We start from the raw sequence: 23706 nt of genomic DNA on the forward strand, positions 1-23706 counted from the left end.
ATGTTCATGTGCCTGGGGGGTACGAGAGGGAATGCCCCTTCCTTTGTACTTGACCTCAAATCTATGACAGCGCTTAGCGTGTTGCAGCGCATCACGCGCTGGGCCACTTGGTTCAGTCAAGTGTGATTGACCTCCTAAATACGACTACCACCTTCCCTGCGTGAGACCGCGGCACCTCAGGGACACGTCCCTAGCACACCAGTGTGTCTCTGATGGAGGTCAAACCCCGAATGTGATTTATTGTTAAATGTTATTTTTGTATCAACTATAGATGTTATTGATGAGCTGCTATCTTTCTATACATTCCGCATTCTTGATCAACTTAAAAGTTGTTTTTTTTCTGTTCCGTCGTGTTTCGGCAATTTGTGACGTCTGATCAGTGAAGTGTGGTTATTACATGTTGATCCAATTCCTTCTTGATGACCTGACACTTATCAACACCTCCTGACTGAAGCCGTGTGGCCTCATGGTGTGGATGTGTTGTTGGTGTGTTACGTCACGTGTTGTTGGCTCTGATGGTGTTTTTCAAACGTGTCTTTTGCGTAGTTAGAACAGATGTCACTATTTAAAGATTTCCACATGTGAAGTGTCAACAGTGAACATCTTGAGTAAATTAATTTATTTTAATGTATTTATAGAGGAGGGTGCGTTAGACTTTAATATATTTTTGTTCTTCTTTGTACTGAAATAAAGTTGTTTTGCCTGACCCTTTTGTCACGTTTCTTCAGGTGTTCACTGCAGCTCTGCCAAACCTGATGACTCTACTGATGACCAAGATAAAATCATACAAACTCAAATTAAACACTTTTTTGGTAAGAATTCACATTAACGTGTTCATTGAAATACTATGAATTTATCTCCATTGACTCGTTTCCTCCCGATTGATTCAATGACTTTGTGGGGGGGAAAAAAAGGTCCAAAGTTTTCTGACATTTTATGGCACTTTTATTTTCAAAGGACAAAAAACAGACACATTGAGAAACAAACGTTTGGCTCTCTCCAGTGGAAAGAAGAGGCTAAACTAAAAACAGGCTTTATAGTTCAGTCTGTGTTTTGAGGAGCAACAAGCTCATTGATATTTGCTTTTTATGCAAAATATGTTCACAGTTTCTTTTGGGTTTTCGGACAAATCAAATCGCACAATTATCCACGACACGTGACCAACATAGTTAACATCAAAAACTAAAAAACGATTTAAGCAGGACAATAAACACCGACGTGTAGAAAAGAACACATCAAGGGATTATTATTGATCACATCAGAAATATGCAGCTGCTCTAACGACGGCTCAACTGAGTTTGCGTTCAAGTGAGCGGAACGTTAAAGTAAAATGACACGACAAAACTACCATCTACATGACATTTATATCTACATGACATTTACTTCACAAACATTTCCAGGCCGAGGGAAACACATTCTGATGCCAGGACTTTTAGGACCATAAAATTCACAAGCTGATGATAATTCTGCTTTAAATTCTATAAGAATTGAGTCTGTAGGCAAACACAACAAAGGACCTTCACATTTACTACACATAATTTACATAATTTACAGCCACAGATGATGAACTTCATCCTGTTTTCATCTGAGCCAGAATTCCCTCTGCAGCTGACAGCAACTCAGGCAATTTGACTAAACCTTATGATCTTCATCATCTTCAACTCCTTCGCCGCCATTTCCTCCTCTCTGTGTTTGTTCCTCTGTAAGTTGTGTCATTGTGTAGATGTTTGTGCTTCTCTACAGGTCTGTAGGTCCTTGAATGGACCCTTATGGATGCATGAACACATGTTGAAGCCTCTAAAAGCTCCTCTACATGAAGCTCCTCTACATTAAGGTAATATGTTGACCATCATCTTTGGAGTTCTGTAATATTTACTAATATTTAACAATTGGTGTCAGAAATAGGATGAATAAAATCAAACTGAGTCAGATGTTAACCCTGACTGACACAGGTTGTTCATAGGTCAATGGTGGAGCTATGAACCTGAACCTTTTGATCCTCGTGGAGGTGTTTCTCCTCATCAGGACCACAGGAGCAGAGCCTCAGATCACAACTTCTGGATCACCACCTGGAACTTACCTGAAACAACCAACAAACAGGAAGCAAAAGCTGAGTTTCAGTGATAAAAGTGTTAATGCGTCTAACATCGATTACATTATCATTCAGATCGACATGTTTGACAGGAAAACAGCGAATGATTTAACGAGAAGATCAAATCACAAACATGAGTTCCCACAAGTGTGGACACTTTGATTGGTCTAAAAAATGTGGACTGTGAGTAAAATCTGGAATGTGAATGTGTGAAAGTGACTCTATTCAGTGCATTGATCAATGACACTGACGAGCTCACTAATCATGTGACCTCTGCCTTACAGTGTCAGAACTCACAAGACGGCATGACGGACACCTCAGCTGTCACCACACTCTCCAGGCCCAGGTTAGAGAGAGCTCCTCTCACCACGCCGCACGAGTACGCCAGGTACTGAGGACACAGACACACACACACACAGACCCACACAGATGCAAACATGCGCACACAGACATGCACAGGCGCCGCCACACGCACAGACCCACACACACAGACTCACACACACACGCACGCACACACACACACACACACACACACACACAGACAGACACACACAAACAACACACACCACACAAACACAGACACACAGTGCTGTTAAAATCATATTTCTTTGGTTGAATGTCAAGTGTGGACTCACAATCTTGAGAGAGACTCTGTGTGTATGTGTTTGAATCACGTGTGTATGTGTGTGTGTGTGTGTGTGTGTGTGTGTGTGTGTGTGTGTTTTGTTACCTTTGGGGCTTGATCCAGATACTGTTTGCAATTGGAGAGCTGAGTCAGCAGAGCAAACTTGTTGTCTTGGAGAACGTAAGTACCCTACACATACAAACAAGGACACACGCACGCATGCACACACATACCAGGAAAACACTGAGTTAAGCTTTTATATGAGCCATAAGTGGAGGACAGCTGGGCCTTGGTGGAAGTATGAGCTCCTGTACCTGATGGTTGGTCCTCAGGTTGTCCACTTGCCTCCTGAAGATCTTCGTCCAAAAGTCTTTACAAACAAACTTCATGATGTCTAGCTCATCCTTAAAGCTGGGAGAGTCCCTAGTCAGCCTGCAGAGGGTGATCAGCTCAGTAATGCATCAGACACCCTGAACACACACACGCATGCACGCACGCATGCAGAAGAGGGTTTACCTCTCGATGAGTCCTTGTCCCACCCTGAAGCCCATTCCTTCAAGGACAGACACACACACAGCTTTGTCCTGAAGACAGACACCAAACACACAGTTAGACTCACCTCCTGTATAATCAATCATATTCAAATGTAAATATAAATGAATCCACATGTGACTGTGACATCATAACAATCTGTGATCTAATGTAACACTTCACAGTGTAAGCAACTCCACCTGCCATTATTGGGTCATTATGCTTGTCCTCCTCCAGCATGATGGTCCAGTAGAGACGGTGCATTGTGAGCACAGACAATTGTGTGTGTGGTGAAGACAACTGTGTGTGTGGTGAAGATATTTTGAGGGACGCATGTTTGCATCTTTTCTGCTGGCTGGATTTTTTTTTACGATATGTGACATTTGATGTATGTAGTCTTTGATCTTGTCCTGGTTCTATGTGCTGCAGCAGTCACAGTGCTCAGCAATCACACAGGTCTATGTTGTATGTCGTGTTGCAATAAACACACCTTGTTGTCCAGCTCTCCTTTACTGCATTGTTGCTCCTTGTAAACATGAGAAACGATCTCCATGTGGAGAAACTCAAACAGAACCTCGTCTGCCATCCCTGACAAACAAACAGAACCACGCGGATCCATCAAGATCACTTTGCTCTCTTCGAGGGGCAACGTGTAACAGAGCGCCAGGGTAGAAAAAAAACCATCAAACCGAGAAAGACTGTAGGAATAAGGGCTTAACTTTGCACTTTCACTCCTGGTGTTTGGAGTCCACGATAACAAATTGTTATTTTAAAACAGTGTAGAGACGGACGCAAGGCAGAATGCAGCCCCCTGTGTGCACGGTAGTGTTCCAACACAGAGACAGATTGGTTACTGAGGAACAAAGGTGACATGTCATGTTTCAGTGTTCCTTATACGATGACTTATAGAAAGTACCATTTCATCAAACGTCTTTAGTCTCTGCTGGATTCTTTGGTTCACTTGATGTCTGCGTTAGAAAAGCAACATTTCACAGTCAGCTGTATAAAGCAAAATTTGTTCTTTAGTTTGTTCGTTCACCGTTTAACCTTTGCAACGCATATTAACCGCTAAAAAAACAAAAACAAAACAATGACTCAAAACAGGATGGCTTAATTTTCGCAGCATTTGGACTTTACTGGCTCTCGCATGTGTTAGCATGGATTAGCCGCAGAGAGCTAATGTCGTTAGTAGCGCTATGACAGCTGAGTGCGCTTCTTATCTCTGCTTAACAGGAAGCAAAAATTAATTCATATGTGTGACAAAAAGATCATCCAGGTAAATACAGAAAAGTGTGTTTACCTGTCTGACGGCTTCACACGATGTAAACAAAAACCCTTTTCCGCTTCAGGAATCGGCAGTCACGCTGTCCAATCAGCGGATTGTACGTCGGCTGTCACGTGATATTATTTTCCAACTCAAAGCAGACCACTTCCGGGTCCTTCACGTGATGTGTGGGTCGTTTACGTCGCCTCACAGCGCTGCAAAGGTTTGATGGTTTAAACTGTGATACCTAAAGTCATTTCACTGTTTAGTCAGTTTGTCCGTGACGTCATTGGGTCTCGAAGGTGCAAAGCGGACCGGAACATTCCGCAGCGTGTATCGCAGGACGCTTATCCACTTTTGTTTTCTTAGACAAAAATAAATCCACATGCAGCCTCCGAGTGTTTAGGCGGATTATGGAAAATACACCAGACGAGGCAACAACCGTGTGTGAAGTTTATTCAGGAGAAGATTCATGTTAAATCTAATCAATATGAATGGATCACACTCCGTACACACGCACACACACACACACGCACACACATCCCACATCCCACAGGAAGTTTTCTCTGGAGTTAATTCCTGGTCTTCCTAGAGAGCTTTGGGCCTGGGGCACCTTCCTGATGTGTGGGCCTGTAAAGCCCTTTGAGACATTGAATTGAAGTCTGTTTCATTGGGCTATACAAGTAAAGTTGATTTGACACAACACAGATATTTTCTGTGTCCTTTTTAACAAGGCACAGTAACACACACAGACAGGCACAGTAACACACACACACAGACAGTCAGGCACAGTAACACAGAGACAGATAGACAGACAGACAGACAGGCACAGTAACACACACAAACAGAGACAGAACTGTCTGTGTGTGACCAGAATGTCCTCAAAATATGGAGACATTTGCTCATCCACTAGAGTGGCTAATTTGTGTGTGTGTGTGTGTGTGTGTGTGCCCGTGTATGTGTGCAGTCATGTCCAGCAGGTATCAGATTGTGGTGCAGGGTGAAGCTTCAGAAACAGATTCAGATGATGAAGTCTACATGACCTCCCTGCCTGCTGCTGCCGGAGCCAAGGTGAGTGTGTATGTGTTTGTGTGTGTGTGTGGAGGGGGGGGTAGTTTGTGTGTATGTATGTTGCAGCTGCCAATCTACTGTTTCTATCTCAGGTTCTTGGCGAGGCCTCAGAGACGGACAGCGATGGTGATGAGGAGGGAGAGGAGGATGTGATCCAGGAGAGCTGTACTCCTATCCTGAGGAGAGACCTGCCTCCCCTCGTCGTGCTTAGAGACCACCCTGACATCCCCTCCATCGTGGAAGAGCACCCGAGCCCCACCCACAGGCCACACGGTGAGGAGCACCAGCCGTGGCTCTAACTTTGCTTCTTAGGAGGGCTTCTAGTTTCCCGGCCCACTGTCCACTGAGTGGCACTCTAGCCCTGGACAGATGAAGCTCATTTCCCTCACGTGTAACTTCTGTCTTTTTCACACACAGCAAGCTGCACTGTGAATGTTCCACATTTACTTCTGCAGCTCTGCTGGAGCAAACAATGAGCTCAGTAGAAGAAGAAATCTACAGAGTAAGAGTGGTGTTTTTGTGTGCTGGAGTGGTCAGGAAACTTAAACAGGTTGGTCCTCTGGGTTGAAGCTCTTGTAACCTTCAGACTGAAGCAGAAGCTGCACATTAGAAGCCTGCAGTGGTAGTTACTATGCTGGTATATGTCCTACAGACATTTTGCAGCATTTGCTCTCGTCATCTTCAGCTTCCCCACCTTGTACAACCAGAAGCTTAAGTGAGGAAGGTCAGGACAAGGTTAATTAAGAACATGTCCATGACTACCTTGCCTCTGTATGTCTCTTTCTCTCTGTCTTTTTTTTTTGTTTTACTATTTGTTTTCATTGAAGCAAACATTTGTCATGACAGTGTGCATACAGTTATAGGACATTTTGGATATCATTTTTTATACAGAAAGATGGGGAAAAGGATAAAGAGAAAGAAGGTTGTATTATTATTATTATTGTTGTTGTTTAACTTTTTTCATACACCCTGAGGTAAAATAGGCGATATGAGGTACAAGTAGATTGTTGTATCTCTGTGTCTCTCTCATCCATGACTCCTCTGCTTTGCTCTGAATGTTCCAGGTGACACTTTATTACAGCAGAAGCTGCAGGAGTCCAACAGTCGTCTCTATGGTGAAGTGGGACAGACAGTGCGGCAGGTCTACAGCAGCGCCAGCCGAGAGGTACGTTCCCCCGTCTGATTGATATGGGATTTCCAGCAGGAGGCTCCCCAGTGCTGTGGAGACCTCATGAGGTCTCTGCTGCAGCTCAGATGTTGTCTTTACTGTATGTCCTCAAACAGAGGAACTGTGAGGGATGGATTGATTGAAATGGTGATGTTTCTCTTTGGTCAGCACTGAGCATTTCCTCATGACAAATCCTGATTTACTCTTCACACCTTGAGTCATTCAAAAGGAAAATAAGTAAAAAACAGTAGCAAACGCTCAAATTTAAGCACACCTATTTTTTTCAAGCAGATTCCTCCTCCAGTAACAAACCTAAAAAGTGTACTGAAGTATAAGTATTTTGTTACTTTGCTCTGTGCTTACTGTGAGCATGTAAAAATCAGAGAAATGACGTCTGAAAGCACCTTCATCACTGCTGCCAGTGGCAAACACGCTTTGATCATCTCATCCCAGCTGGTGGATCAGCCCAGCCCAGTCATGTGAGTCTGATGCTGTTTGTTTTCTTGAAAGGTGCGAAACGCCACCGTGCAGCTCAGCGCATCACAGAGCGCCATCATCACTGCGTCCCACAGCATCCGCTTAATCCTGGACGACCTGAGAGCCATGTCTGAGCAAATAGACATCATCACCAGCTGCCACCTGCTGCCCCACATTAACATCAGTAGCCCTTAAAATGGCAGATCAACCTTTGACCCTTTCACACCAGCACTGACGACAACACACTGGGGCTCTTGGTCATTGTTAAACTCTCACATGTTGTCCTGTGGCTTCAGAATTACATGAGTTACAGCCGTGCCCTTAATGATCACAGTGACACTGTGAACTCTGACATGTGTTCAGTAAATCTCCTTTAAGGTTTTATGCTCAAATATTCTGTCTTCATGCTCAAATTCACACTGCTCGTGCACTAAGTTGGTGCTGTTGCTTGGAAATGTTACTTATACAGAATGCTAATACTGCATTCTTCTTGGTCGCACTGGCTTTATCCCCTTTATCTTTTATGGAACAGACATCCACAGTGTGTATGATTGTGGTGATTATATACGTATATACATATTCACATAAAAACGCTATTTACTGAATTAACATGAACATAATATCATCAGCAGAGTTTGTACAGCAAACATCAGCTGTCATGTTTATCTGTGGATGTGAATTAAAATGAATCTGATGCTAACAAAATAATCTCATTAATGAGTAAGTATGTATTGATCTTATTTATTCTCTACAGTGTTAGTGCAGAGTCAGTCTCGTCTCGTCACTGAATGAATATGTTCAAATGAAATACACATTTTCAAAAACTAGGGTGTTGTTGAAAATGTGCACATTAAAGTTAACGGCAGCAGCCTAGATAGTTTCTCCTCTGCTTAAAAAATAAACCCAAGATGGAAATGATGGAAACCAGAGCAGAACCAGCAGATCCCTTTGTGGGTCCGGCCTTATGTGGACCCTTTGAAACATCAGCTGTCCAACCATTCAGTCCGTACTCGGCCTATCACACAGGCGTGTACATGTACACAAACACCACCACCATGCCTACAATACCCAGAATACACATCATCAGGGTCCACATGGCATCAAGGCAACAGAAAGACAGATGGGGGACAGAGAGAAACATAAACACAAGGAGAGAGAGTGAGAGGGATGGGTAGAGAGAGAGGGGCACGAACAGGGTCAAGTCAATTTTATGTGTATAGCCCAATAGCACCTACAATGTCTCAGCGCTTTACAGACCCACAACATCAGGAAAATTCCTGACCCCGCCCAAAGCTCTCTGGGAAGACGGGGAAAAACTCCAGAGAAAACCTTAATGTATAAGGAGAAAAGGAAGAAACCTCGGGAGAGACAGTTCCATGAGAGATTCCCTCTCCACGGATGGCTGGGTGTGCAATAACACAAAAAAGGCATTCAAGGCAATACACACAAAATACACACAAAAGCATTAAGAAATAGCATGCAAGACGCGGAAGAGCAAGACAGGCAGAGAGAGATCTGTGGGAAAGCAGCCGTCTATCGCTGAGACAACCACAGAAACAGCTGACCCGTGTACCCCACCCTCAAGGGTGTGGGGCCTATAGGCCAAAGAGGTGATCAGTACAGACAAGAGACATAGGATTTTAAGTAAGATGGTTAAGGCAGGATGGAGAGAGAAAATCGGCTAATGTGCCCCATCCTCCTACTACACTCACACTATCACTGACCATCTGAGCCCTGAGCTAAACCTGGGTTGCCTTATCACTCTCCTGCAAGTAGGAGACTGTGCTTCCTGGCCATTTAGCAGATATCTAAATGCAGTGAAAAGAGGTGCGTCTTCAGGCGGGATTAAAACATTTCTAGGGACCGTAGTAGCAGTAACGTAATTGGTAATAAGGTTAGAAAGATACACAGGAGCTAGGCCATGTAGCATCTTATAGGTATGAAGTAAGACAATAAAGTATGCCCTGGCACTGATTGGAAGCCAATGTAGCGATACTAGGACGGGAGTGATGTGATCGAATCTACAGAATTTTGTTAATAGCCTTGCTGCGGTCTTTTGAACAAGCTGCAGTTTTGTAAGGGCAGAGGAGCCAGAAAAAAGGACATTACAATAATCCAGGCTGGAGGTGACAAATGCATGAACTAGCATTATAGCATCTGCTTTGTTAAAGAACGGTCTGATTCTGGTGATATTTCAGATATGGAAATAAGCAACCCATATCACATTATTAATATGGCCGCTGAATGTTAGGTCCTCGTCAAAAGTTACGCCCAGATTCTGTGCCATTGCAGAGCAGAACAGAAGGCTCAGTCAGCAATCGTTTCACCAACATGCAGGGGCCAAGGGAATTTCCCTCCAAGGAGCAACAGCGATGTATTGCAGACAGGATAACCTCTTTATGGGCTTTTTAAGCCTGGTCATTGGAAGAGAGAATGCCGGCAAAGTAGGTCGAGAAATAATGCCACACCAGTCCAGATGCAACCCAGAAATGAGCAAGGTGGTGCAGGTTTAAACAAGGTGGCTCACATATGGAGAGGGGATGTGTGGGCGGCAATAGAAATGAAGATTTAAAGGAAGTATATGCAAATGTCTGTAAGGTAATGCCAGAGGATTGTACAGTTGTCGTTCAGAATACCCGCAGAGTCCAGCCATTCAGCGAATTATACCATGCAGCAGTGATGATCAGTAGTTTGGCCCAGTTGCAAGGATTACTTCATACAGGATCGATGGCCTGCACGATGAGTGAGGAAGCAGAGCAGAAACTTTTAGCAGAGAACATTTTGACACAGCGACAAGAGCCAACACAACGCATTATCCTTGTTGGCTGTGGAGGACTATAGGTGAGCCCAAAGTGCATGTATGACATGAAACTGAGTTTGTATGGGCTAAAGTGCATGGTCCCAGTCTTAGTGGTTGCAGGTCAGAAGGAGGACATTATCATAGGGACCAACATGTTGAAGCATGTGTTGCATCAGCTGAAGAACGACAACAACTACTAGAGACTCATCTCATGCAATGTACAGGAGTCCTCTGAGACCGAGCAGTTTCTGGAGATGATGGCCAGCATGCGTTCAGGATTTTGGCAAAATTAAGGAGCGGTGAATGTCCAAAAATATTCTTTTGTAATTTTTTTTGTTGTTGTTGTTTGTGTTTTGTTACCATATGTATTAATTTGACCAAAATCCCTCACTTGTTCTGTTGTTTTTAAATTAGTTTTGTGTTAGGAGTATTGCATTAGTTTAGGTCAATGCGCCCTCTATGGGTTGTTAGCGGACATGTGTCTTATTTCCGTTCTCTCGTCAGTCTGCAATGAACCTGACTGTGAGAGGTAAGTAATTGAAGCGATATTTTGAGTTGTTATGTCTAATTAGTTGTTATGTACGCAAAGTGGTTTACTCATATGTTATGTTGAGAATAGATTAACCTTGTTGTTTTCTTTTGTGCATTTTGATTAATAAGTGACTTAAATATGTTTTTCTTACGTGTAAACTAGAGTTTGCCATTTTGTCTTCGCATCAGATACACTTGTAAGCTTGTGTTCATTTAAGATGGACACTGCATGGATTTTGTCACTGACTCAGCTGAATTGGTTGACGGTCATTACTGCATCGGCTTACCTTTGAGACAAAATGATGTCAAAATGCAATTCTGACAATTATATGTATGTGTATTATGTGTATATATGATAATTATTAAAAGACAATTATGGCTCTTTCGATGACGGCATATAAATAATCATACTGTGATCATAATCCCCCTGTCAGACAGCAGATCGCAGCGCAAATTGTGAAGCACACCCCACGATAGGAAAAAGGTTCCCCACCCCTGCTCTAAATAAAGCTAGAAGTTTAGTTAGATACTGATATGTTACCCTCTGACCTTTGACCCTGAACCTTCTGTACGTTGTCATGGATCTCCTCTATAGATCCATAAGGGTTCATTCAAAGACCTTACAGACCCGGAAGAAGAAGCTCAAACATCTATACAATTACACAACTTACAGAGGAACAAACACACAATCACAGTTCAGACGTTAAGAAGATAAAGATGATGAACTTAACTGAAATCAATTGAATCATCCAGTTTTTGTGTTTATTGCGTTCATTTAAATTAAAACTCTGGGGTCCTCTTGGGTTTCAACTGCTTTTATGCTGTTTTGTTTTGTTCTCCATGTTAGAGACAAACGCTGACGCAGCGTGATGCTCTGCGGTGTCTAAGCACAGATCACCCCCACATCCTCCCCGTGTGAACAGTTGTGTTTCCCGACAGCGGACCTCTTGCACTCCAGCAGCGTCCTCTCTGCACCCTCGCACTCCACATCGTCCAGTAGGATCCTGACCCTGCTGTCAGCCTCTCCCAGCATCGCCCTCTTCATGACAGCCAGTGCCGTGGTGTAGCCCAGCTGTCGACACACCACCGTGCCGGCTTTGGTGCTGAACAAGTCGTCGCACACCGTCCCCCATTCCCCACGAATAAAGACCTCCACTCTCCCCCGACCCGGTAAGCGCTCGGCGCTCACCAGTCTCACTGAGCCAGGCCGCAGCCTTCGGCCTCCTCTTCCTCTCTTGTAACCTCTGGCTCTTCCTCGCAGCCTCTTGCTTACGTGGTTTCTCTCCCCACCATTATCCAGCTTCTCTCCGAGCCGTCGCTTCTCTTCCTGCATTTTGGGCAGCGTGGTGTTGACCGGGGGTCTGGGGGGCTTTGGCGTCCAGTTCAGTGGCCGGGCAGTGGCTCTTGGTGTGGAGCTAGAGGTTGAGGTGGTCGGTGGCTCTGTTTGGAGGTTTGTGATTGGTTGGGGGTCTCGTCTGGTGGGGGTTTGAGTCCTAGATGGGACTGCAGTGGTGACGGCTAAGCGATAACCTGAGGAAGACACAGAATCGCCACTTTACTTTACTTTACTTTACTTTACTTTGAAAGAGAAACATTCACGTCACACTTGACCAGTTCTTTCTTTAATGAGTGAAGCAGTGAACACGTTTCGTTACTTCACAGCTCACAGAAGAACAAACATGGCAACGGAGACGTCGGCTGCCAGTATGATGCCGTCATGAACCCTGTGACAAATCATGGATCATTTCAACCATGGAAGTTTGTGATCATTGAGAGAGAAAATCTCAGTTGGGTCTTGATGGAGGTAGAAACTACCTCCATCAAGAGGTAAACTCCAGGAGGTAAACTCCAGAAGCTGCTGGAGTTATTTCAGTTGATCATTGCAGCTGTATGGTGTTCAGTGCTGAGCTGATGTAAACACACATTATTGTTGATTCAGTGTGAGCAGCTACATTTACATTCAAACATTACTGCAGTGAATCACAAGGCCGCTGTGCTGACGTGACGCCTTATAACACGCTCCATGTTTACATGCCTGAATCAATAGATCACATCATCCAATCTGTTAGTGGGAGTCAACAAAAAGTGATTGCGCTCATTGAGGTGTTTGATGCTGAAGATGCATTGAACATATAATCAATCATAAGATGTAAACTTGAATGAATTCTTTACTGTGAGAGCACTTTTACATATAAGATTCTCCAAATGAACATGTCATATGAACACAATAATTACATTGTAATCTCACTCAGAGTAAAAAACTCAGATGATTCAGACTTATATACTGTACCTCATCATATACATCATAAGTATATTTGCGTATATTATGTATATTTCACTGACAATTACTTTTCCTGATCCAACGCAATGTTAGGAGTTTAAAGAGTAAAAAACACCTTCAAAGGCCGTTAGGAGTGTTGCTGTGGCACGTACATGCTTGTTAATAACTTAACTGTATGAGCATCAGAATGGCAGCAGACATAAACATGGAGTTAATATAAAAAAAGCCTTAAAATAAAAAAACACATTTTCTCCTGATTTAGACAAAAACAGTGTGAATACAATCATCCATTTGAACTCAAATCACAACACATTTATTGAAAATGATGTCGTAAATTTGACTTTTTGCAGAAACTGGAGGGGAGAACAAATAAAGGAGTGAACCTATCATTTTTTTTAATGTAAATTCAAAACTACAATTTTATCCATAAACACATGAAAGTATTTTGAATCATTCCTTCCACTGAATTGCTTGATTGTGAAAAATTTTATTTGTAATATTTATTTAGTTTTTCAGCTCTTTGTTTGTATAATGATCATGACTGGGTGATAATAAGGTAATAAATAATAAAATAATAATTTAAGACAATAATGTTGTGACAGATGGAAGCGCAAAGGTTCGATAACAAGCTTTGACCCTTTTTTTTGTTTGATTGTAATAAAAGTTGCTGACTGAATTGAGTCTTTGATAATAATAGCTGCGTTTGACTCTGTGCTGGCTGTTGCGTGTGAGTGAAGTTGTCAAACATGTTAATGACATGTTAAGATGCAGATTAAAGCTAAAGCAGAGAAGGATGAAGGACCTGCGGTGACGCCGTCTGCGGACACCGTGGCCGAGCAGCTGGGCAGGGCTGTGGGGGCAGTGCTCAGTGTTGCTGTCGAGGTCATTCTCATGGTTGCCTTTCGTGTTGTTGCAGGTGTTTGTGGCAGCCGTGCTGTCGTTTTGCTTGTGGATGTTTTTCTTGTGGTTGTCATAGGAATGGCTGTGGTGGTCCGCTTCTTGTTAATCACAAACTCTACAGAGATCAAATGTGAAATAAAACAACATAAGTTGAAGACCTTTAAAAACAAGCCTGTGGTGTGTATGTGCCAAATAATTAAATCTATAATGTAACATATACAGTATGTGTTATTCACAGGAAGATGACACTGATTTATGATTATTTCAGTCAGTATATGAAAGAAATGTATTTATTGTATTAATGGCAGATGAAGGTGTACTGACCTTCTTTAGGGTGAAAGTGAACAAGCTTTCCTTTGATCTGCACTGGCAAAGGCTTAAAGCTGCATTTTCCTGGAGGAGCTCGTCTGTCAGGACACAAAGTCAAACTCAGAACCTTCTGAACTCACATTAGGTTTAAGGACTACCAAAGCTAGTCAGATTGGATCAAAACACACAGTAATAAGATCAACAAAGTGTTTGTGGCCAATGTGTTGACAGATTAAGGAATGTTATAAGATTGAGTTTAGACTGTCGGCTCTCACAAGTAATTTCACTCAACCATCGTTTACCTGTGCTGAGTAAAAAACCACAGCAGAAGTCTGTCTTAGTTTTCAAACCCTTCTTTGTTACATAGTAACACAGCAGCAGTCACTTGTTCTCTGAATGGCCTCTGAACTCCATAACAGGCTGAATAGAAAACCACTGATATCTAGTGGCATTGTGGTGTAACTGCATAATGCTGTCCCATGCTGTCCCACACTGCTCTACACTGTCCCACGCTGCCCCATCAGTGTGAGCGTGACAGATTTATATCGATAAGTTGTGGTATAAATTTGATACCTGGAAGGATCGACAATCTTATAGACAACGCCTGCTCGAGATGTGGCACTCGCAATCCCAGTGGCCAGAAAGTACAGCTCACCTTGGGGGGGGGGGGGGGGGGGGGGGGGGGGGGGGCGGATGACACAGAAACACATGTATTACTGATAATCCTTATATACAGTATACATATTTTTCAATTCAATTCAACTTTATTTTTTATACATGTAACTATATTTATATGTCTTGTTATGTCCTACACATCTATCTATGTTAACATGTGACATGGGCAACGTGACATTAGATTGAGTTTGTGTGTTAAATGCCAATGTGGCTATAGTTTATCCACGCCATGATGAAGATGTCAGTACCTGCCTCATCCTCAGCGAAGGAGATGATGTATCTGTAGTAGCTGTTGATGAGTTTGGGGAACATGCAGGTCACCTCTGTGCCCATACACACCTCGTTGTAAATCCATTTCCCTGTGCTAATGTCCTCCTTCAGAGACATCAGACGCCTAAACACATCATCACATATGAAACACGCCTACACATGTTTACTGGGGACATCTGCTGCTATTTGCACCATAGGTACTGCAGTATATTGACTATAAAGTCAAGTCCCTTTTGTCAGATTGGATTTTTTTGCAGTGATGTTTCATTTAATGACAAATGTTACCTGAAACACTTTGCTGTAAAAACGTAGAATGCAGAGGTTGGGAAGTATAGAAAAAAACACTCACCCACTCATGAAATCACCGAAAATGTAAAGTCCGTTGAGGTTTGGCATCTGACAGCCTCTGTACACGTATCCACCCGTCACGGACTTTCCCAGCTTGTGAGGGTAGGCGTAAATCGGTAAAATGTCATCTGGACGATGTAAACACAGGTCAGGTTATAGTTTCACACATATCAGAGGGCTGCACACAACACAAGCTTTGATCTCTGTGCCCCCGGGAGGCCTACATGCCCACAATCTAATGGTGGGGAAAGCAGACTCCATGCAGATGCAGGGAGAAGATGCAAACTGCACAAACAAGCTTGGGATTCAAACCCAGGACCTTCTGTTGTTGATTTCGGTCAGTGATGTTGTTCTTCTCACCCAGAGAAGAGTTGTGACACAGTTTGCGGTCGTAGCAGCTGAAGCCCTCCCTGGCCCTCCAGCCATAGTTCCCCCCTTTAAATGAAAGATTCGCACAGTCTGACTTCAATAAACAGCTTCACACTCATCTGTTTACAAAAAACATAATCTAATTATTCTGACAAATATTACAGTTTTGGTCGACGGAACGAGGTTGAAACTGCATATACTGTAGTTGCTGTGATATCACACTGATTTTATTTAACATCATTATTTCACAAATCAACATTGAATACACTAAATGAAAGAGAAAACAGAATAAAGTGAGTAGTTGTTCATTAATATTATATAGTGTATTTGCTAATAAGCTCCTCCTCTCTAACCTCTCTGACTATTCAACAACACCTTCATCATAAATTAATTAGATTAATTGTGAAGGTCAAAGACCCCAGGTACGTGCTGGTTCTTTACCTTTAACGATCAGGTCCACCTCCTCATATTTGTTCTGCCCCACGTCGCCACAGAGCATCCGGCCTCGGCCCTGACCGGACAGAGGGTCACCACGGTCAACAGAGCAGCGCCACATGTTACGCACGCCAAACGCATAAATCTCTGCGGGGGAAGACGAGATGTACTCCTGACTACACGCAAGTACTCCTGACTACACACAAGTACTCCTGACTACACGCAAGTACTCCTGACTACACACAAGTACTCCTGACTACCCACAAGTACTCCTTACTACACACAAGTACTCCTTAATACGCATAAGTATTCCTTACTACACACAAGTTTTCCCTACTACGCAAACTGGAACACATATGATATTTGGTGTGAAAATGTGCTGCGACATGTAGTTTTTGATTTGTTTCTTTTATATATACATATTTATATATATATGCATTTTAAAATGTATATGTTTACACATGTTTACAAATGTATATGTTTACATATGTAAATATATGTGTATATATATATTTGAGTGCAGTTCTTGGCCCTCAGTGGGTAAGGACACTTCCTGTTTGAGCTTTCGTACGCACCGGGCCGAGCCCCCTCCTCCCCCAGGAATGGATTGTCTGAAGGAATGCTGTAGGGGGCGCCGTCATCATTACTTTCCACATCCACACGCAGCACCTTCCCAAGGAGAGTAGACCTGAAAGAGTGACTGAACTGTTTACCTAACTTTACCAAAACTAATCCAAACCTCATGTGTCTCTCCCTCCCCCCCTCTCTCTCCGTTTGACGTAAACATGTCAGATCATTGTTGATTAATTGTGGGAGGACCTATAACCTCTCAAATTCAAAATATAGAAAGTGTAGTCATGCAAAAATGGGCGTGGCTTATACGTATGGACGGATGGTCTGTGTGCTGGTTTTGATCACCATGACCGTTGTGATCCTCAGCCAGGACTTCGGGTGCGTTTGTTCACTCACTTGTTCTGCGCATTGCCGAACTTTCCAAATGGGTCTCCGGCACGGCCGCCATCACCGATGAAGATGTACAGGTAACTGTCATGACCGAACAGAAGCTGTCCTCCATTATGATTAGACGCTGGCTCCACCACCTCCAGGATGATTCTACACACAAAAACATGTGCCATGCGCAGTGCACACCAACACACAGTCAAACTTACACACACACACCTCCATTAGAGACTGTCTGACCTTTGACCTCCCTCACCTCTCTGAGCTGTGGTCCAGCTGGTTGTCATCATGGGTTGACAGCGTGAACTCGCTGATGCGTATCCTCTCCTCCTTCTTGATGGACACGGAGTAATAGACATACGCTTTCCTGACTTCTGTGAACCTACAAACACAAGGACGTCATGTACACTAAAACTTCCAAAACTTTCCACTGAGCTGCAGAGAAGAAGTTTGCCATCCAAAACTACGATAATTAGTATTATTCAAATAATAAATAATAAATCAATCAAACTTTGTTTGAAGTTTTTGCTCACTTAAGGTGGATTTAGTATTGGGTGGATAAAGAAGTAAGCCATAAATCTGTAACATAAACAGACTTTGTGTCTCCATGGTTACATAGGACATGAGGTCTCTGTCTGATGTCCTGGTTGGGGGTGACGGGTGTTTCCAGCAGCATGGCGTGTTTGGTTTGTGTTGAATTGAATGAGAGAATAGGAAGTTACAGCTCTACTAGACGCAACAGGACAACGCAAGAACAGCTGAAGAAGAGTAAGAGGACAGAGAGAGACATCTTAGGGTCCACATGTAAAGAAGTGGAGCAAAGGAACTGATGAACAAAAGTAAGAGGTGTTTCTTCACTAACATCACAAAATCAATTTCACAGTTGAACTGTTGTCTGTTTTTTTCATTTTTGTACAGCTGAGTGAGGGCAGGATTGTTCTGGACCTTGGGTGTAGTGTGATGCAGAGGAACCCCCGCTCATCTCCCACCCATGGCGAGGTGAGGATGGCTTGGGTCAGGTTGAGGAAAGGCCGATCCACCCTGGAGCCATTGGCCAGGTACACCCACACGTAGCCCAGCTGCTCTGCCACGAAGAAGCGATGTGTCCCGTCGTCTGCGTGGATCATGGCCACAGGGTTACGAAGCCCATTGGCAACTTCCTGTAAGCACAACTCAAGACATCCCTTAGCGTCCTCACGCACGAGGCCCAGGTTAGTGTTCAGCTCTGAGGACAGACAGAGGGACAAACATGATGTCACATACACATACTACTTTGAGACTCATGCAGGCAGAAATGGCTTTGACGGAAAGTTTTAGACAAAGGAGATGAGATCGTCTATAGAAAAAGACAGAATGACAATTACGAGCTGTACCTGCATTGGTCAAGACGTTGGGGTAACAGTACTGTTTGTCCTTCAGCTCCAAATATTCACAGAATCTTCTGCGATCATCTTCTATGGCAGCGGTCAGGTTTGTATAGGCAGGTGCATTTCCAGGCGATGCGCTGCCCAAATTCTCCAGCAGGAGGCTGAGCGTGTAGCGACACTGGTGCCAGTACTCGCTGCAGTAATCGCCACACAGCCCAGGCAGCATGCGCATGGGCGTGTTAGCATCCTCAGCATCATACAGGTGGGCAGCGTATGGAGAGCACTCCTACAGGATGAGAGGATCAGTCATGTCACATACAGCACCAATAACATGGTCCACATATACAGTAGATTATACTACTAAGATTTGCATTGTTGGTGTAAGCGGTCCAGTTGAGTGTAAACGGAATGTTTCTTCATTCAGTGACAGCAAGTGTTTGCAGTCATGGTGCTTCTCACATCTACACCTCAGCGTGTTAAATTCAGTGGAAACATAGTCCAGTGCTTGATTCCTTTGGCTTTATTCCTGTGGACTTCCTGTCGTGCCGACAGGGTGAAGTGTATAAATGGAGGTCAGGAAGGTCCAGTCCATTATTAAGTCATAACCACACCGTCCACACCCAGCAGGCACTTTGACTCTGTATCACTTAAACCCTTTCAGCTCCCCACTATAACTCTTCCACTCAGTCTGCATACATCTTGCTATACTGAGCTCATTCTGTCACTCAGCATCAAACAATAAAAAAAAGTTCCATTTAAGTGTTTGCCACTTTTTGTAAAAATCAAACCTTTCAAAGGCTTTTTTCATATCCTTTCCCTTTCAACATGTTTTCCACCAGGGGGCGTTACTGGGCTCAGCCTGAAACAAAGCTGTAAACGTGGAACCCTTTCTGACTAAGAGTAAATGAAGGCTCTGCTGCTCACACCCACTTGGAAAAGGGATGAAAAAAGGACTATATAAATATATATAAATAACTATATAATTAAATCCAGCAGAAAGCTGCCAAGATGCCTGATCAACACTGTGAAATGCCCCTTGTGGCAGTGCTGTTTTATGCGGTTTCTGGACACATCACGTGTCCTTCACAACTCTGCGGCGCCTCTGCTGATTTATCAAAGGGACTGTTTTAAGTGGTGGAGCTCTGTGGATTTTTTAGCAGAACATCAAGCTCCTCTTTCCTATAGAGCAGTGATTCTCAAACTGTGGTACGCGTACCACCGGTGGTACGCAGGTTTCCACTGGTGGTACGCGGAGGTACACGGCGGAAGAGAAAAAAATCTGAACCATAAAACCAACCAATAAATGTTTGCACACGGCACACTACTACCCCTTACCGATAGTGGCGCTGCGTGCAAACGTCAACTATCAGCTGACTACTACAGGCTAAACTTAACTGTGATGGCTAGGTGGTAAGCGGAGATACTGGGGAAAAAAGTATGAGCGGTCCAATTCACTTAAGTCGTGGCTCCAAAGGGGAACTAAAAGGACGAAGTCTGTGGGTCAGGAGGAGGATATTTTAAACAGCCTGAAGGACGGTGAATGCAGTGCGAGCGTTAGCAGCAATATTAGTGTCCACAGCACCGAGTGAAGTGTCCACAGCCCCAGTAGCTGGCCGCAAAAAAAGCAAAAAACAATACGGAAAAATTACCCGCGTTATATCAACCTGGGATTCAGCTGGAGCGGGATGGAGGACGAGCCACAGCCACAGTGTGTGGTGATGATCTCAGCAATGAGTCCATGAAACCGTCGCATCTCAAACGGCATCTTGCGAACGAACATGCTGTGGGTGTAAGAGGGACTGCCCCCTGCCCCATATAGGAGAGTTGTTCATATGAGAGAGTTCTAGTACCAATTTGTCGAATTAAATAATATTCTTATGAGGAATAAATTTGCTCCCTGTGTGTATTTAGCATAGCAGCTGAATAGGGTCGGCCTACGCTACTGTATTTTAACATCGGCCATAGTGGTGGTAATTAGAGAGCCAAATATTTTCTGAGGTGGTACCCAATGTAAAAAGTTTGAGAACCACTGCTATAGAGCTTGACAGAGAGGCAGAGCAGTAAACAGAGCTGCAGGTCTGCTCTCCTCTAGACCAGGTTGCTAAAAACCAGCAGAACTTCCCCAGTAAAGGTCACATGGGCACAGAAAATGGTGTATTATATGTGATGCTGACTATTAGAATGAGCTCAGTTGAACTTTTTCACCTGAAGCCTCAAAATGCACCAAACCACAAGAAACTTCTAAATCTATGATTATGTGGAGATCAGAAGTAGTTATCAGATTTTCAGATTTGGCCTGGTGTTTTGCAACTTTTATTATTTACTCATTTAGCAGATAGGTTTTTAGGTTTGCTTCTTATCTATTGAACGTGTCCAGGTTTGAAGCGTTGTGTTGCTGAGTCAGCACTGTTTGCTTTCTGGTGTGTCATATAGGATCAAAGTGCTCACAGCTGCTCCCACTTCAAACATCATGCTGTGCAGATGTGTCTCCGTCTGTCTCTGTGAGCATGGACAAGTCACACCATCATGAAAACACCTTAGACTCGCCAAGCTTTGCTAACTTTAAGAAACTACAGAGATCATACCTGCTGCACGTCTGCGTTTGCGCTGCAAGTCTGCATTCATGCTGCTTTCATGACTTGTATTTCGCTGCCGACCTGAACAAATATGTCAGACATGTGACCGCTGTGGTCGTCTCAAACAGGAGGGGGCGCTCTTTTGTGGTCTTACCTGGCAGATGATACTGCGGATGTATTTGCCGCAGATCACGTAGCCGGAATGATCAAAGTTTTCCATAATAGAGTAAAACCTGTTGGATATTTCCTGGTCCTTCTCCTGATCGCAGCATCCAAACTTGGAGTATTCCTTACAGAAGACAAGCGGCTGATGTGGCTCAAACGGGGGCTTGTAGTCCAAACACTGTGGGTGGCAGCGCCCCCGCCAGGCCTGGAGGAGCAGCAGCAGGAGCAGAGGGAGGCGAGAGAGGTTGGGGGGCTGTGAAGTGCAAGTCAGGGGGGTCATGGTGACCGCTAGAGTCTCTATTGATCAGGTTGAAGGAGATAGAATCAGATGTTACACGTCCACTAGTGCCGATCCGCCATCACACACGCAGCTCTGACCACCCTGACGTGCTTGAGGTGAGATGAGGTCTCAGTGGTTCCAGCTGCTGACGTTGCTGCCTTCTATTAAATACAGACATGCAGCCGCCATATACAGAGGAGCGACACTGCAGACGGAGTTCACAGCTTCCAAACCTTCCAACTGAGGAAACCTGACAAAGACTTCTGGGAAAAACTTCCAGGTGATCCAAAAATCCAAAACATCTTGAAAAAAGCACCAGGAAGCCTGAGGACACCTACTCAAGCTTCACTAAAACCTTCTGCTCAGCGTCCACTTTTCAGCAAGTTCAGTGTTTGCTCAGACATGTGCTCACTGCTGAGAGAGAGAGAGAGAGAGAGAGAGAGAGAGAGAGAGGGGGGGGGGGGAGGGAGAGAGAGAGAGAGAGAGAGGGAGAGACAGAGAGAGAGGTCTTTCATTCAGACAGCCACACTACAAACAAACGACTGAAATCCTCCCTCCTCTTCTTTCTCCTCCCCGTCTCTTCCTCCCTCCTCTTCTTCCTTCTCCGTCTCTTCTTCCTCCTCCCTCCTCTTCTTCCTCCTCCCCGTCTCTTCTTCCTCCTCCCTCCTCTTCTGCCTCCTCCCCGTCTCTTCTTCCTCCTCCCTCCTCTTGTTCCTCCTCCCCCTCTCTTCTTCGTCCTCTCTCCTCTTCTTCCTCCTGCCCTCTCACTCCTCTACAAAGACTCATGCATTCCTCCCTGCAGCATGCGGTTTCTGTTGACCTGAAGTTGCAGTTTTCACCCTCTACTCCTCCTCCATCTCTCCCCCTTCAACATTCCCAGACCTCCTCTGTCCCTCCACCACTTCCTGACAGCCTCGAGTGTGTGTGTGGGGGGAAGGGGGGGGGGGGGGGGGTACGTGTGTACGTGTCGTGGAAGTATAGTCGAATGGATTCTACGACCACCATTCTAAATGTAACTGATCAGATAGCAGAAGCCGTCAGCACTGCTTCATTCTGCACTGCTGTAAACTTCATGAAGCTGATTTGCATGTGTTGTTAGTGGGCTCTATGTTTCTTCATCGTCTCTGTGTTTGAGGAGTGTGAAGTCTGCAGCCATTTGTGCAATGTTAGCATCAATGCTGCATTTCTGTCTGTGTGCTCTCGTGGCTCTCTCGTCACAGTAACTCAGCTCACTATTCAGAATCAGGATTAATATCTTGGAAAAACTTGGTTAGGCAGCCAGGAGGAAAACCAAAACCATAAACATATCAGTTTAATAGCTGCTCATATCTCAGCTGGTGAGTCAGCCTTTGCTGGAAAACACACACACACACACACACGCACAGAGCAGACACACACGCACAGAGCAGACACACCAAAAAACCAAACGAATACGGCCATTTATGCTGTAGCCATCGGCAGATGTGTCAGATTGTCAAGAAGCAGCTACAGCCTGAGAGAGCAAAAGTACACTGAGAATATAAGAGTAGCTTATGAATAATACCGCCCCCTAAATAGTTGTGATAGTGTTTGTGGTTATTTGTGTCTGTCCAGTCAGCAGCAATATAAATGGAAAGTCGTTCATATTTCTGTATCTTCACTAAGTTCATGTTCAGTAGCTTTTAGTGTGTCGATGGGATAGTACACATTCTATATTTTGTGGTATTACAATAAGGTTCCGACACCATCTTGTTGACTGCAAAGAAAACGTAAATTGACTGAACTCTCTGAACAACGTGTCTGCCATGTTTGAGGTATAAACACGTATAAGAGCTGGGTTCACAGGGCACAGCGGTGGACAGGAAGCACAGTTTATGGGGTAGAGAGCCTCACAGGTTCTCTAAGAGCCTCTAAGCTGCTGGGCTCTGAGCCACAGTGCCAGCTTGGAGGAGGAGATTGGAGGCCATCGCTCCTCAGCTGGCAACACACACTCATACATACAGCCAAATAAACACAGCAGCTGTTTGCTGCATGAATCCTCAGGGAATGAGCTCGGACTGCGTGCATGCATGCGTGCGTGCGTGCGTGCGTGCGTGCGTGCGTTGAGACTTTTGTATTGCTCTCAAACTCACTATGAAAAAAGCTGCAAAATCATGGTGCTGTTTCAATCAACGGACTTACAGACATGGATAAAAACAGCGCTACCTTGTGGCATCTTTTTAGAACTGCACAA

The 23706-nt window shown here is 44.2% G+C and overlaps 3 protein-coding genes across 5 annotated transcripts; 1 reads left to right on the forward strand and 2 right to left on the reverse strand.

Annotated features, from left to right (window-relative positions):
- Positions 1-932: 932 nt before the first annotated feature.
- Positions 933-4648, reverse strand: trappc6bl (trafficking protein particle complex subunit 6B, like). Of its 3 annotated transcripts, none has more exons than XM_076146378.1 (7): positions 4549-4648; positions 3739-3836; positions 3234-3301; positions 3032-3149; positions 2823-2906; positions 2375-2483; positions 933-2080 (listed from the first exon to the last, which is right to left on the reverse strand). In XM_076146378.1, the coding sequence occupies exons 2-6, from the start codon at positions 3832-3834 to the stop codon at positions 2379-2381; spliced, it is 471 nt and encodes a 156-aa protein (XP_076002493.1). In that variant the 5' UTR covers positions 3835-3836; positions 4549-4648; the 3' UTR covers positions 933-2080; positions 2375-2378. The 3 variants fall into 3 exon arrangements, with proteins under 3 accessions (XP_076002493.1, XP_076002485.1, XP_076002500.1); XM_076146370.1 differs by having other exon boundaries at positions 2390-2483; positions 4549-4647; XM_076146385.1 differs by lacking the exons at positions 3739-3836; positions 4549-4648 and adding an exon at positions 3453-3693 and having other exon boundaries at positions 2390-2483.
- Positions 4649-7606, forward strand: bloc1s3 (biogenesis of lysosomal organelles complex-1, subunit 3). The gene is made up of 5 exons (XM_076146358.1): positions 4649-4735; positions 5480-5583; positions 5676-5856; positions 6648-6748; positions 7262-7606. The coding sequence occupies exons 2-5, from the start codon at positions 5482-5484 to the stop codon at positions 7421-7423; spliced, it is 546 nt and encodes a 181-aa protein (XP_076002473.1). The 5' UTR covers positions 4649-4735; positions 5480-5481; the 3' UTR covers positions 7424-7606.
- Positions 7607-11313: 3707 nt separating this feature from the next.
- On the reverse strand, positions 11314-22134 carry LOC142989893 (HHIP-like protein 1). The gene is made up of 14 exons (XM_076139670.1): positions 21204-22134; positions 18480-18759; positions 18052-18331; positions 17363-17488; positions 17116-17259; positions 16722-16834; positions 16153-16293; positions 15703-15777; positions 15344-15470; positions 14973-15118; positions 14623-14704; positions 14065-14147; positions 13643-13855; positions 11314-12089 (listed from the first exon to the last, which is right to left on the reverse strand). The coding sequence occupies exons 1-14, from the start codon at positions 21492-21494 to the stop codon at positions 11443-11445; spliced, it is 2748 nt and encodes a 915-aa protein (XP_075995785.1). The 5' UTR covers positions 21495-22134; the 3' UTR covers positions 11314-11442.
- Between the last annotated feature and the right edge of the window lie 1572 nt (positions 22135-23706).

The sequence above is a fragment of the Genypterus blacodes genome, unplaced genomic scaffold, assembly GCF_046128005.1.
Source record: "Genypterus blacodes isolate CSIRO-AG114 ecotype Tasmania unplaced genomic scaffold, CSIRO-AGI_Gbla_v1 ptg000003l_1, whole genome shotgun sequence".
Taxonomy (NCBI): domain Eukaryota; kingdom Metazoa; phylum Chordata; class Actinopteri; order Ophidiiformes; family Ophidiidae; genus Genypterus; species Genypterus blacodes.